At 34.0% G+C, this 15,820-nt stretch overlaps 1 protein-coding gene across 1 annotated transcript; it reads left to right on the top strand.

Moving 5' to 3' along the window:
- Positions 1-1,995: 1,995 nt before the first annotated feature.
- On the top strand, positions 1,996-5,854 carry LOC114163903 (TORTIFOLIA1-like protein 3). Its single transcript, XM_028048286.2, has 5 exons — positions 1,996-2,966; positions 3,273-3,381; positions 3,492-4,045; positions 4,259-4,673; positions 5,560-5,854. Exons 1-4 carry the CDS (start codon positions 2,175-2,177, stop codon positions 4,664-4,666), a joined length of 1,863 nt encoding a protein of 620 aa, XP_027904087.1. The 5' UTR covers positions 1,996-2,174; the 3' UTR covers positions 4,667-4,673; positions 5,560-5,854.
- Positions 5,855-15,820: the final 9,966 nt, after the last annotated feature.

Below are 15,820 nucleotides of genomic sequence, written 5' to 3'. Positions count from 1 at the left end.
AGACGAAATTTGTTATTTATATAAATGTTATATTGATATTTATTATTAAAAATGAATTATAAAATTAAGTACTAATATTTGGTCCCTTAACTTTCAGAGAAAATTGGAATAAGTCCCTCTTCAAAACTTCGATCCAATTTAGTTTAGAATAATGTGAATTTATTCCTTTTAACCAAATTTTGTTAAATTTATTTAACATTTTAAATGCGTTTCAATCCGGAACTAAATTGACTTAAAATTTCGAAAAGGGAGTAAAAGTCATAAATAACAAAACATAGGTTAACAATTAAGAAAAATATAATATGTTATAACGTTATTTTCAATATAGAAATATGAGTATAACATGTATATAAATAATAAATTTGGTCTCAAATGTAAGAGAGAGACAATATTGTTTTATTTTGAAAAAAAAAATTGAGACTAAATTGAATAAAAAAAACATATGTAGGGACTAAACTGAAACAAAAAGACATGTGGAGATTAAATTGAAATCAAGACAATGACACTTGGTAGTGACAGTGATACATGACAGTACCTTGTCACGTGACACTGACAGTGCCATATATCACACCAAAAACCTAACACGTGGTAGTTTTTTCAAAAAAAAAAAATTAAAAATTAATATATAATAAAAAAGTGAAAAAAATCACATATTGACACATGACACGTCATTAATTTTTTTAAATGATCTAATTGAAATATTATTTTAAAAGTTGTAACCTAATTAACACGTGTTTAAAATCGGGAACCAAACAGACACATATAAAAGTAAGTATCATCTAAGTAGACACTCAAGATCAAAATCAAAGGGTGTTAATTTTTTGTCTAACATAAAATAATATTCCTAAAAATGCGATAGTTTATATTTTTTCGAAAACAATTTATAATTTAGTAAAAATGTAATTTTTTATGAATTTTAATATATAATAATAAATCATTCAAAATTTTTGTTTATAATATTTATAAATTTTGACATTTTAATATTTATTTTAAATTTTTAAAGTTTTTATTTAAACTTTATCTAATGTAATATTTTAAAATAAAATAAAGAAAGTAGGGGTTATTTTATTCAAAATATAAAAAGAATCCTTCAAACATAAAGAAGATAAGTATTTATTTAAAAAATAGTTGAATTATGCCATTTTATTAAAAAAGTATAAGGAATATGAGTATACATTTTAAAATTAGAAGGAGTGTGAAAGTTAAACTTAATTATTAAAAGAAATCAGATTCAAATTTAACAAAAAATTGACATTAAGTGGTATTAATCTTCAACTTCTTTTTTAGTATGTAAAACAACTTGTCAATAAAAAATGATGAGGAAGATTTTATTTATCTTTGTTATTTATATATTAATATATTAATTGGTGATAATGTGTAGATTGAATCTTCTCCAGAACTTAAATTGAGTTTTTGATTTTTTTTAAATTATCAATGATTTATTAATTTCTTTTACAAAATTATAAAAACTAATAGTGTAAATATTTTAGCTTAACATATCGTACGTTAAGTACAATTTTTCATATCATCAGATAGTTATCTAGTATTAAAACAATTACTAATTGCTATACTGACTAAGTTAAAAATAAAAATAATAAATTATAAATAAACTAAATACGCCCAGTTTCACTTAATTATGTTTCTTTCGACAAATGAAACTCAACACTTCATTTAAGTTCCTTTTAGAAAATATGGTAACGTAACGGTGAATACTTAAGTTTTTATTTCAAATTTAAAGAGTTTGATTTTTCTCAACCGTCGTCAGTGTTAGCTGCTAAGAAACATGTACCATCATTTACAAACTTCAGTGAAACTCATCTTCATTCAACATCTTCCATAATTTTACCTGTTAAAGTCAAAAGTTAATTAAAGTCACGTTGAATATCTTAAAATTACTGTTATTTTTATATTTTAACATTTATTTATTCTTCCGTAATACTTTAACGGTCGCTTTAGCGGCGGAAACAGTGAAGAAACGCCGTTCCAATTCCCCGCATTATCATTTCCCCGTGTTCCCGTGACAGTTAAAAAGCCAAGAAGGCGTGGTCGCATTGAATGTGCGTCCATACCGCGAAACCAACCGTCACCGGCGCTCCGGCAATGTGGCCGGAAACCGAATAATCGCCGCCGTTCCTCATCCAATTCCGGCCACAACTTGAACACAAGATTCAACAATGGCTCACGCCACAAAGCAAACGCAGAACACAAAGCAGAGGGTCCTCACGTGCTTGACGAAGCTCTCGGACCGCGACACACAGGCTGCAGGAGCCACCGAACTCGAGTCCATCGCTCGTAGCCTAGACCCGCACTCTGTTCCCGTGTTCCTCTCCTGCATTCACTCCACCGACGCCTCCGACAAAACCCCTGTCCGCAAACAATGCGTGCACATCGTTGCCACGCTCTCCCACGCGCACGGCGACGCGCTCTCGCCCTTTCTCTCCAGAATCCTAGCCAACCTCGTGCGCCGCCTCCGCGACCCTGACTCCTCCGTGCGCGCCGCCTGCGCGGACTCTGTCGGCGCGCTGTCGGCGCGTGTCACTCGGCAGCCGTTCTCCTCCTTCCTCAAGCCGCTGGCGGAGGCGCTCTTCACAGAGCAGGACCCCAACTCGCAGGCCGCCGCCGCGCTCTGTCTCGCCTCCGCCATCGACGGGGCTCCGGATCCAGACCCCGCCAGGCTTGCCAGGCTGCTCCCGAGGTTTGAGAAGCTCCTCAAGAGTAAGGTGTTCAGGGCCAAGCCCGCGCTGCTGGCGCTCGTCGGAAGTGTCGCGGAGGCCGGCGGGGCGTCGAGTCGCGGCGCGTTGAGGAATTTGGTTCCCTGCCTTGTGGAGGCGCTCGGCAGCGTGGACTGGGCCACGAGGAAGGGCGCGGCGGAGGCGTTGAGGAGACTCGCCGTCGCGGAGAGGGACCTCTTGTCAGAGTTCAAGGGTGAATGTTTCAGAGTGCTCGAGGATCGGCGATTTGATAAGGTTCTTTTGAAGATTTACATTTTTTTTCCTCTTTTGTTCTTTGTCTATTTATGGTAATTTGAAAGGAGGTTTAAATTGAAGCTGTGTTTAGCGCCAAGCATGTGCATAAGCTAGCCCGACATTGTTCCAGTTTAATCAGTGATCCTATTGATCTTATTCGGTTTGATCAGATTGTCATCTGTGAAGTTGTGTTTGTGTTGCGGTTGCTGAAATCGTGAGCACACGCGGTTTTTCTGATCATGTCATGATGTGAGTTCTGGAATGTTGTTTGAAAGTAAATTTAGTTCTTGTGTTGTTTGTGTGCAGGTAAAGTTGGTTCGGGAAGTTGTGAATCAGATGTTGGAGGCGTGGAAGCAGATTCCTGATGTTTCCGATGAGTTTTCTCCACCTCCTCACTCCCAGTCTTCTTTAAAAGGTATTGTGGGTGATGTAGGTCATTTGATCTAAAACATTTTTTTGTTGATTTTCACGGCCATTATTGTTTTTGTCGTGCGTTTCTGATTTTGTTGCTGTCTTTTGATTCAGAGAATGCAAGTGATGGGCGCTATCCTCCTGTCTCTCAAAATTCATGTAGTCCGGGTTCTGTTATGAGTAAATTGAGGAAGAAATCAAGCCCAATTAGCAAATCAACTCCACCGGATAGATCTCTTGCCAGAAATGCTAAAAAGTTGAGTGCCTTAAGTGGTGACCGGATGAATTCGGGTGTTTTGCAGAAACTGAACCATGACCATTGGGATGTTAGAATTGCTGTGTCAAATGTTCCTGATCGTGGTGAATGTCAGCCGAGGGATGAAAATGTATTGGAAAGCAGCAAGAAGGATAAAAGCAGATTTTTCAAGTCAGACACAAAACGGTCTCTATTTGAGAAAAATTCTGATGACAAGATGCATAAATTTGGTGGGTCGAAAGCTGGATCTCGCGTGGTTCCTTGTTCAGAAGAGAATCAAGACTCAGGTCCTGTCTGTAATGTACCAAAGGATGTTCCTAGGAATGAGAAAGAGAGTGAGGAATTATCGTTGATTCGTGCCCAGTTAGTTCAAATTGAGAAGCAGCAGTCAAGTCTGTTTGATCTTCTACAGGTTTGTTCCGTATGCTTAAAAGCACTTTCCCACTGGGGAAGTTTTTAGATCTGTTCAGGTCAACTGCAGTTTGCAATTTTACTGGAGAAAGAAATGCTTACTAGTTATTATCCATACCGTGTTCAAAAGTTCTCCTTTCTTTTGAATATATATGTGTATGTAGCATGTGTTGAAGGACGAGCATGTCTGACAATATCCACCATATATTTACAGAAATTCATAGGGAGCTCTGAAAATGGAATGCGTTCTTTAGAGACTCGTGTGCATGGCCTCGAGTTGGCATTGGATGATATATCTTATGATTTGGCTGTAACTAGTGGAAGGATGACTAAATCTGATGCTCCCAAGAATACATGCTGTCTGCTACCCGGTGCCGAATTTTTAAGCTCCAAATTCTGGAAGAAAACACAGATCAGGTATTCATCCAACCGGTTCTCTAGAACTGGTAGCACTCCATTACTAGCTTCCAATCATTACAGAGCTAACAGGAACACCGAATCTAGTACGGCAAGCCACAGGTTTAGGGTCCGTGGTGATGGAAGCTTCATCACAAATCCTCTGGCCGAGATTAAAATTAATTCAAGGGAAATTTCGGGCTCTGCAAGATCACAGCTAGCTTGAAAAGCAGGTTAGCTTTCTAAATTCATTAGTTTGTAGTCACCATTGACAATGACCTTATGCGTGAGTGTTAGGAAATGCTAGATCCCTTCCTCATATGCTTTTGCATAAATTTTATTAAGCCATCACAGTTTGGTCCAACACACTTAGGTCCATGAATGAAAAGTCAAATTTACTATTAAAATAAGATTACAAGATGAACTTTCAATTTCCTCAATGTACAATCATCCTCCCGCCATCCTTGGGTCTGAACATCTTGTGAAGGTCTAGTTACTTTCTTTAGTTACTTTCTTTAGAAATGACATGCCAAATTTAGAGGAATAGCCAATATACATCTTCTTGATTCTCCATGTCAAGTGGCACACCAGTAACTACTTGTCACTCGCCATAAATGGCAGGAATGCTGAAACTAAGTAAACAAGCTACAGATTTAGGAGTATATGATGGTGGGGGCTTCATCACTAAACCTCAGATTAACAAAAACTCAAAGTGGGATTTTTTTCCTTTCGAGAGAAGAATCTATTTAAAAAGTAGGTTTGCATACTTCGTGTAGCAATATATACCTCCATATGCTAGACAATCTCTATGGCTTGGTATTGGAAAGCATCATAATTCATGTCTCCTATAGTCACATGCTTAGTAATTAAGAAAAGTATTTCATGGGATATGTATATGGATCTCATATAAGGGATTCTCTTTCCTTCTCATGAATGTGATGCTTCAAATTATTCAATATTAGGAACAGAATTTATGTCTAATTTATCTTCATATAATTGGTCGTTAAGATTTATATTTCACTTATAATTATTATTTAACCATCTTTCTGGCTGGTGGAAGAATCCCTGCTCTAGAAAAGTATGTCAATGATGTAATGAGTATGTATATTTGTATGCCAGGAAATATCGTATACGGAAAATACCATACGTTCTTGGAAGGAGAAGGTGGCTATCATACGTTCGAAATTTCATTTGGAATGCCACACTGATTGGAGTGAGTATTACTATTTTCAGTGGAGAGTGAATACGTACATAGGAGGAACAATGTCACAGGCTACTTTGTGTTTCCAAATACGATTGAAAAGACAATAATAAATCACACATCAAATGGGTTAAAGATGCAAAAACTACAATTATAAACTTCAACCTGAACATGTAAAACCGATGGGGGAGAATGTAAACAGAATTGACTTCACTTTTTGCTTTTGTAGGTAAGCAACTTAAGCTTCATAACTACACCGTTTTCTTAAATAAATTAGTTACTAAGTAGTTCGGTTAATTTACGACTTCATTTTTCCAAAAGCTTTTATAAATGTGTAACTTATTGTTTGGGGATATGATGTTAAGAAGTTTTTTCAATGTTAATTAAATTTATAAAGATTTGAGTAATCGAGGAGTACAATAATTTTCTTTTCTTTTTTTTTTCGTATTAAAGGTGTTTTTTTTTAACAAACTTTGCATTATATTCAAGTCTGTCAGAAAGGTGATCGTGCTGATCTAATGTAAGGTGAGTTATATTTTCACCCATTTGGGACATTTTAGTTATTATTAAATCTTGAATCATTTTCTAAAATAGAGTAAATCGTGATTTCTAAAGTGAAGTAGTACCAAAATTTATTATGAAAAAATTATTTTAAAGGTGAAAATAATATAAACGAGAAGTTACAAGTTGGACACACACACCTTTAATTTCTATGTTTTGGAAGTTGCACTCACCTTGACTAGAGGTTTACCTTAATGACACTCATATATCCCATCTCATTGTGAAATTAACATTAATCTCTCTTTGGTTGTAAAGTGCGTTAATATTTAAAATTCTTTTAAGTTTTTGAATAAATATCTATCTCTATTATGCTTTTAATATATATATATATATATATATATATATATATATATATATATTTATATTCTTTATATATATATTAATAAAATGGCACTCATTTCTCTTATTTTATTTCAAAACATTATTTTGATTACAATATAAATAAAAAATTGAAGTTTTAAAATATAAAAATTACAAGCGAAAAATTACAAAAATAAATAAAATAAGACATGTGAATATTACTTGATTGAAAACATAAGGAAGAGAAAATTCATTTATTAAAAATATGCCACAGATTAACATTCATTCAATGACAGGAGCATAAGAATGTATATTTTAAAGCTCAATAAAGATGTGAGTATAACTTTAGTTAGGAAAATATTTTCTTAATTTTTATCAGTTATGTTTAAATGCTTCTTTTTTTCTATTAAAATCGTTGAAATGCGATTTTTTTTTCTTAATTTTATAAATTATAAGCTTATTCAAATGACTTTCTATTTTTCCATCAGGAATTCATTCGTGTATGGATAGTAGATCCATGTTCATTAGGAGCTTTAATTTCATGATAATGGATTTTCGTAACTGTACAATTGCCATTTCTTTCTGCACCTCTATAATTTCAATCTGGACCCACACAAATTTTTATATCTTGTCACAAACAATTTGAAATATAAAATTTGTACTGTAAATATATTCTGAATTGTAAAATTTAAAATATAATTTCAAATTGCATTCTGAAGTATAAAAATTTGTATTTTGGATTGTATATATATTATCATAAAAGTTATATATTGAATGGTATAATTTGGAATACAAGAATTTATGGGGATGCATGAAGAAACTGCCTTGTATATTTTACATTCCCTAAATCCTATTTTAAAATGAACTAGGTGACCCAAAAAATAAATTGAATGCAGAGGCAATAACGTCCTTAAAAATAATTTTTTTAAGAATATAAGATGAGTACTTGGATTGGATGATTCAAAATATTTAAATGAAAAAAAGATTGTTTTTTCAACTCCTGAAATATTTTAACTTTTGTGCTTCCTCGTGCTCCTCACTGATGGGTTTTTGATCTACAACGTTAATACAAAATAATTTAACTTTAATAAAAATAATCACTTAAAATAATTGGAATAGAAAGTGTCTCTTACTTCAGCGATTTGTATTATCAAAATAAAGTTTCTAAATTTCAAAAGGTTGTCTTAAACAATAAATAGATTTATATAAAAAAATGTTTATCTTAGATTGACATAATTTTCACGAAAATAATCATTATCAAACCAAATATATTGAATCTTAATATAAATATTTAATTTAATTGCGTGATATCAAATTTAAGATCATTGAATAAATTAAAACAACCACGTTAGATTAGCACAAAAGTTAGCCAATAATTTAAAAAGGTTTTAGTATCATAAAATAAACATTTTTAACTAAGAAATGTATATACTTTAAGAAATCATATTTGCACTATATGTCCTTTTCTTTGTCATTAAGAAAGGACTTTAGCTTTGAGATTTATCACCTTTTTTAAAGATAGAAGAGAGTGTCCTAGGTAGAGGTGTCAATTTGGTCTAGTCAACAGGGCTTGGTCCTGAATTGTGTGGGTTAGGACAAAAAAACCCACATTGAAAAAAAAAAGCCATAAAAAATGTCCACAGGGTCAAAAATACCCATAAAAACCCTGTGGATCAGGGTCAACCCATGAGCTTTCTTTTTAAACATAACAATGATATTATTTTTTAAAATATATTATTAAACTTTTCGACGACCTAGATGTGCCCGATGACCCGGATTGGCCGAGCGGGCCTAACATCCTAGACGTGCCCAACGATCTGAACGAACTCGATAACCCAGACATGTCCGATGACCCCGACGACCCGAACAAACCTGACGACCAGACGGGCTCAACGACTCCAACGGGCCCGATGACGCCAACGGTCCCGACGACCTATACGAGTTCGACGACTGAGAAGGGCTCGATCACCCAAATGAGTCAAACGACCCGGACAGGTCCAAAAACTAGGAAAGGCTTGATAGGCCCGACGACCCTGACGCGTTAGACTACCCGGACAATCTAGATGTGTCAAACCATCCGTATGGGCTTGACCACCTAGATGGGCATGACGACCCAGGCATGCCTGATGACACAGATGGGCTCGATGACCCATTTGGGTATAACGACCCAAACAATCTAGAACGATCAAACCACAAGGACGATTTAGGTCATTGGCCCCTCTAGGTCATCAGGCCCGTACGGTTCGTCGGCCCGTCTAGGTGATCGATCCAGATTGTCTGGCTAGTCTGACCCGTTCAGGTCGTGTGGCTTGTTCGTGTCATCGGACCCGTCTGAGTCGTTATGTCCGTCCAGGTCTTTGGGTACGCCCTAGTCGTCGAGCTCGTCTTGCTCGTCGAGCTGATCATGGTCGTATGGCCTATCCGGGTCTTCGGGCTCGTTGGGGTCGTTAGGCCATTTGACTCGTTGGCCCCTTCCGGGTCGTATGACCCGTCCAGGTGGTCAGGCCTGTCTGGGTCCTCGGGCTCGTCGGGTCTGTCTTGGTCATCGGGTCTATCTAGGTCTTAGGATTCGTCCGAGTCGCTTGACTTAATTTTTGACTCTAGTTTAATGTAGTATTTTTTAAGGGGCCTAATCCACCTTAACCTTGACCCTAACCCATTGGAGATGTGACTTTGAAGACTCAGACTTTTGTTTGACCCCCTTATTTGAGCACCTTAAAAGAACATTTAATGAAGAGTGGATTAGGACTGACCATAAACTATGGGCCAAATTAACACCTCTGATCCTAAGTTACTATATGATTTCATTACAATTAATAAAAAATATTTATTGAGTGTGGCTAATGAAGCTTCAGAGAAGATACCCTCTAAATCAATGTGAATCATCCATTAACATCAACATGCATGATTCTCATTTCTCACCAATCAGGCCCATGTCACATCACAATCATCATAAAAAATAAACCCAGAAAACCTTAAATTTTAGTTCAAAATGGACAAGGATAATCAACCAATCATGCTATCAGAAATTAAACAAATAATTAGGTATCAATAAGAATAGATGACAAATAAACTCTTTAATCAAGGAGATTATTTTGATGTTGATAGATAATATTTAGATTTATTGAATATAAGTAAGAATATATATATATATATATATATATATATTCTGTCTTCTATTTTTTTTTCTTATATATACTATGTGTTAAAATAATCCGGCTTTCAGACCTTAAATTATCATAAGTTAAAATAAGTAAATTTAGTTCGATTTATTTTTTAATTAAATAAAAATATTATAAAACGGCCTGATATGAATTGACGAGTTTGGTGAAGTAACTCATTTGTCATTATGAACATAATTTGTTAAATAAATAAATTAAGTATATAAATAATTTAAAAACATGAATAATATTTTAGTATTAAAAGAGTTCAAAGTGTCAATTTATATAGTTAATAAAAATACAAAACAATCATAATGATAATGAAAATAGTGATGAAAAATATTACGAATAATTGTTGTTGGTGGATTATCTAACAATTTATATCAATCCAATTTTCACTTATTTAACCTACGAGTTAGTTGATTCAAATTCAATTTCATTCACATTAAAATAAATTTTTTTTTTCGGTCAACATGACACTTTTGTATATTTTTATTTTGAATTACTAAAGTATTTTTTAGTAATTTATTTTTTGAAAATTATATAATTATAATTTTTTTCATTGTTATATAGTAATGAAGAGAGAAAAATATAATTAGCACATAGTTTTTTAAAATATCATTTCTTTTTGTTTTTTAATAAAAAATATTCAATAATATCTTAACAGTTAGTTTGTCATGTTAAAAATTGAACTTTAAATCTAATTCAACTTTACAAAATCGATCAACATGTAAAGTAAGATTTGCATCCATTTATATACTATATATTGGTTTTATTTCTAATCGATGTGAAACTTTCAACCATCATCCTCATATCGACGCATATATATTTTATTTTTACTAAAATAAACTTTAACTCACGAATCTAATATAATTTTAAGAAGTAAACTTTTGACCTAACTTAACCTTACAAAATATTTATATATATATATATATATATATATATATATATATATATATATATATATATATATATTAAGATTTATATCCATTTATATAAGTAAATTAGTTTTATCAAATTGGCATTTATTTCATTTATTGTCATCCTTATCTCTTATTGTCCTCATAAAAGGGAGAATCTCCTAAAATAATTTTTTAATACATGTTGTAAAACCCCCTTAATTAAACCATCTTTTTCTCTCTCACTGTAAACCTCCAGTAACACAACAACTTCCACCCTCCATCTCTGCTCTCAAGTTCTCCTGTTCTGGTTCTCTTATTTGATCAATTCCCTAACCAATTCCTTGCATTCTGTGACCAGATTCTGGAAGATCAGACTCAACGGAACCCTCTGGTGCTTCATCCCTCAACTCCCTTCCTCCTCGGTAGGTTCCACTTTCCGTTGTAGTTCAATTCCAGCTAGAGTCCATCTGGTTGTCTTTGAATTCTGGGTCTAATTATGAGTTTCCCTTTTCTCTATGACTTGATGATGAACTCCTAGGTTAATTTGAGACCTCTGCCTCCTTGGTACCCATTTCAAAACTCCACCAAGCTCAAATCTTAGCAAAAGAGGTAAGGGAAGCTAACCTTCACTTAAATTTCAAGTAATTAGGATCCTTGTATGTTTGGATGGGATGATTCTTAGCTTAATTTCCTTTTTGAACTGCCTGTGGTGTGAATTTCGTAACACTGCATGTGAAGAACAGTGTGGAAAACCTGATAATTTTGCCCAGGCGAGTGGCTCTCGCCTAAGCGAAAGTATCAGGGAGTTGCCTCTGATTGTTGCGCGAGGTCTCGCCTAGGCGAGCTGGGGTCGCCTGAGCGAGATATCTTCTCGTCTAAGCGAACCAGCCTTGCCTGAGCGAGAACCCGCTCAGGTGTTCGAGTTGCCCACTGTAAGGGGTCTCGCCCAGGCGAGAGTAGTCCGCCTAAGCGAGATTACTCCCTAGCCTAGGCGAGATTCGCTAGCTTAGGCAAAATTCACTGCAGGGTTATGTTTTCTTCTCTGTTTTAAATGAACAACAGTGTATTGATTGAGATAAGATGATGTTTGCTTACAGTATGTTGGATGATAATGATTTGTAGTGTATGCATATAATTGTATGATGAAAGTTTGTGGAATGAGGATTGTGGAGGGATGAGATGAACTAGGATTTCATGGGAATTCCTAGGAAAAGTACTTAGTGTGTGTAAGCATTTAAGGACTCAATTTTGGTTGGCATCCTGACGCTCCAATAATCCATTAAGACTCATGTAGAGTGTGATGGGTTATGTCGTGAGGAGTAGCAGGAGGTCCTAGTCTATGGACCCGATCAGTCATAGACGCGAAGGGGACTTACCTTGGGAGTGGTTGGGTGATAACCCCTTGAGCCTAAACTCTGCAGAGTTTAGGAACCTTCACAGGTGAAAGCTACCAAGAGATCCAATATGCTTACATAATCCGGATATTGAGTTAGCGTCGGTACTTATTTGTCTTGTAGAGATGATTTGAATTAATTTATGATATGTGTGAAATTGTTTATCTGTTTTATTCATGACTTTCCTCTTATTTTATGAAGTGTTAGCTTACCCTTCTTGCCTGGCATGTTTTTCCTTGAATGTCTTCTTTTGCGATGACCACCTGCGACTTGGTGTGAGCAGAGAAGAATCCAGGTGATGGTACTCCTCCCTCGGACCGAACCTGATCTGTGGCTCCTGGTGTTCATTTTGTTTTGGACTCGTGCTTTTAGAATATAGTATTTTGGGATGTATAAGTTATAACTTTCCTTAAGTTTGCTTATGAGAGTAGTACAAAGGTTTAAAAACAGGTTATTTTGGGATGACTGTATTAAACTTTTGTATGGCTTTTCTGACTATCTACTCTATTCTATCATAATATGATATTTTGTTTAGTAGCTGGAAAGACTATTAAATGGGATGTTACACATATCGTAAATTATAAACCAACCTTGATTAAAAAGGAGACTTCACTATGATCAATCAATTTTTTTTACTAAAACTAGTGATTGGTAAAGGGGAGGAATTTTCCATGCCAATAATATTATTACAAAAGTATTAGGTATAATTTTCTTAAGAATTATGATAGCACTGAATATTTATATATACGAATAAATATGGTTGTTGAAGTCAAGAATTGTGACGGATTGAATAATGAAAGGCACAGGGAAAAGAAAAAATGCAATGGTGGAACCTACAAAATGGATCATCTTCCATTCCCAATAGTTCCACTAAACCACCAATGCATGAATCACTCGTCATTTTCCATTTGGTGTGTGAGAAAGAGAAAGTTTCAGCAAAAGAGATGAAACACCATTCACACTCACATCAGATATAACTATAAAAACATATATTCTTCTTCCCTTTCTCACCAAAACATTATAGCCATTGGTCCACATTCTTTCTACCATTTTCCAACAATGTGGTAACAACATTATTAGTTAGAGTCATAATAAATTACTAAAATTATATTTATACATCGTAAATTTGTCATCTTTTTAATTTACATAGAACTTATCAATTTTTTTAGTACTTTAATCAACACTTACTTTTGTTCATCTAACTTTTGTGCTAAAAATTTCAGTAAGCTATCCACAAAATTTTAGACACATACGTGTTTATTAATTAATTTATTCTTAACGTATAAGGTATATTTTTAGATCGAGGTTTATCTCAAAAATTAAAATAATATATGTTTAAATTATCTAAATTTTATTAAAATAATTTCATATAGTTGAATGATTATATATATTTGTCTAATCTGTACACTATAAATAAAATAATACTGGTAGAATTTTCTCTGTGTGCAGAATCTTTTCCTAGAAATTAGATTCGTTTGTTGTCATACTTTCTGGATGAAAAGTTTCTTCTAGATCTCAAAATCACCAAGTCTTTCTGTGAAGTCTTTTCCGAAAAATATATTTTTAATCGTAGAAAATGTGCTTAGAGGAAAGAGTACTTTAACGAATTAATTATCGAAAATTCAAAGAAAACTTTCGTAGGTAAAGTTTTTGCAAATTTGGAAATATATATAATGTTTTTTAAACATTTTTTAATGTGGTAAAATCCAGAAAGCCTAATAATTCTCTTCTCATAATTGAAATTTGCAACATGGTCTTTAAGCCAACATTGTAAGCTGGGTAAAAAAATTACAAATTCTCGGTGTTATTATTATTATCTTTTTATATTGTTCACCTCACTCGTATACTTAAGGTATGATTTCTAACCCCACTTTTCATACAATTATTTCTACAACAAAATAGAACTAAGAAACTTCTATAATTATAGTATACCAATTTATATATTTTTCATAAGTATCTATATATCTATCTATCTATATATATAAATAGATATATCCTTTCACAATTACAAAACCTAATATCAATATGTAAATATCTATCATCAATCTAGAGCGCGTGTTCCACCATTCAATTTCTAAGCAGTAAGCAAAATCTTCTATCCCAGTCAATTGCCATTAGTGTCAAATTTTCCCCTTGTTTCCTCCTAACCAGGTTTACCTTTTTTCTCTTGTCTCGTTGATTTTAGTTCATGACAAGCCTGTGTAACTGTTTTTTCACCCATTGTTTAGTTCATGTAATCCCTTCACAAATTTTGTCTCTGTACTTTCTTGCTCCTATTTAAATTTGAGTATACATTTGTTATTTGTGCTTACAGTTGATTCAAGTCATTAAACTTGGTCCAATTTACATAAATAAAAAAGTATGATCTAAATATAATTATGCACAACATATTTACAGCATATTTAATTGAGGTTAAATATATTTTTAGTCTCTTAACTTTAGTAAAAATTGGAATTAGTCCATCATTAAAATTTTGACCCAATTTAGTCCCTCTACTTTAGACAAGCATGAATTTAATTCTTTTTACTAAATTTTATTAAGTTTATTTGACGTTTCAAACACATTTATCAACTAACATTGAACCAGAAACATGTCAAACAATGCAAACAACTCATATACTATTAATGTTAGTCGAGAAACACGTTTAAAACGTTAAATAAACTTAACAAAATTTGGTTAAAAAGACTAAATCCACACATTTCTAAAGATGGATGACTAAATTCTAATTTTTACTAGAAGTTAAGGGACAAAAAATATATTAAACCCATTTAATAACCTAATTACAAGGATTTGATTAACTTAATCACAAGAGAATAATTGATAATTGGCTTAATTTCAGAATAATAATTTGGATTTTATCTCACCCTCGCAGTCTAAGCGGAAGGTTCACAGACGCTTATATTGGTCTGAAAATCATCAAAAGGAACTTATGGGTAGGCCTTTGGTGAAGATGTCAACGATCTGGTGGCGGGAAGGGACATGAAGAACTCGTGTCTAACCACATGCTACCTTTTCCCGAACAAAGTGAAGATTCATCTCAATATGTTTTGTGCGCTAATGCAGCACAATATTACCAGATAGATAAATGTCACTAACATTGTCACAATATACCACCAAAGTAGTCTGAGGGAGAGGAAAATAAAGCTTCAATAGGAGATTGCGAAGCCAACAAGACTCATCAACTACATTTGCAACACCTCAGTATTCAACCTTTACACTAGAATGCGAGAGAGTATGTTGGCGCTTTGTAAACCAATAGATGAGGTTGTCACCAAGAAACACACAATAACCAAATGTGGAACGTATGATGTTAGGACATCTGCCCCAATGAACATTAGTATAAGAAATAAGTTTCTTAATAAGGTCAAATAAAGGTGCAAACCATATTGTAACGTACCCTGAACATACCATAAAATGCGTTTCAATGCTAGGATGTGCTCAATGCAGAGGGCATGCGTGTGGAGATAGACTTGTTGAACATCATATGAAATGTCAAGGCGAGTGAAGGTGAGCTATTGTAAGGCGCCGACAAGACTCCAGTACATAGTGGGATCCTCATATGGTGTGTTTGAGGATGTACGGAGCTTCTGGTTAATATCAACCGAAGTAACAAAAGAATTTTTCAAGAGGTCATGCCGATGCGTGCAATGATGCAACTAGCATATGTGCTTTGATTGAGGAACATGCCACCTGTATGTCTTGTCACAACATTCCCAAGAAAATAATTTAAAGGATCAAGATCCTTCATAGCAAATTCAGAGACAAGAAATGTCATTATATATTTGTGAAGGTCATTGGAAGAATAAGGGAGGGATGTATGTCATCAATGAAACTGTCATAAGTAGAGATAGGGGAGAAAGG

Source organism: Vigna unguiculata, chromosome 9 (assembly GCF_037176805.1).
Source record: "Vigna unguiculata cultivar grain cowpea cultivar isolate G323 ecotype 2 chromosome 9, ASM3717680v1, whole genome shotgun sequence".
Taxonomy (NCBI): domain Eukaryota; kingdom Viridiplantae; phylum Streptophyta; class Magnoliopsida; order Fabales; family Fabaceae; genus Vigna; species Vigna unguiculata.
Note: the sequence above shows the minus strand (reverse complement) of the source record. Positions and strands in the feature narration are given on the sequence as shown.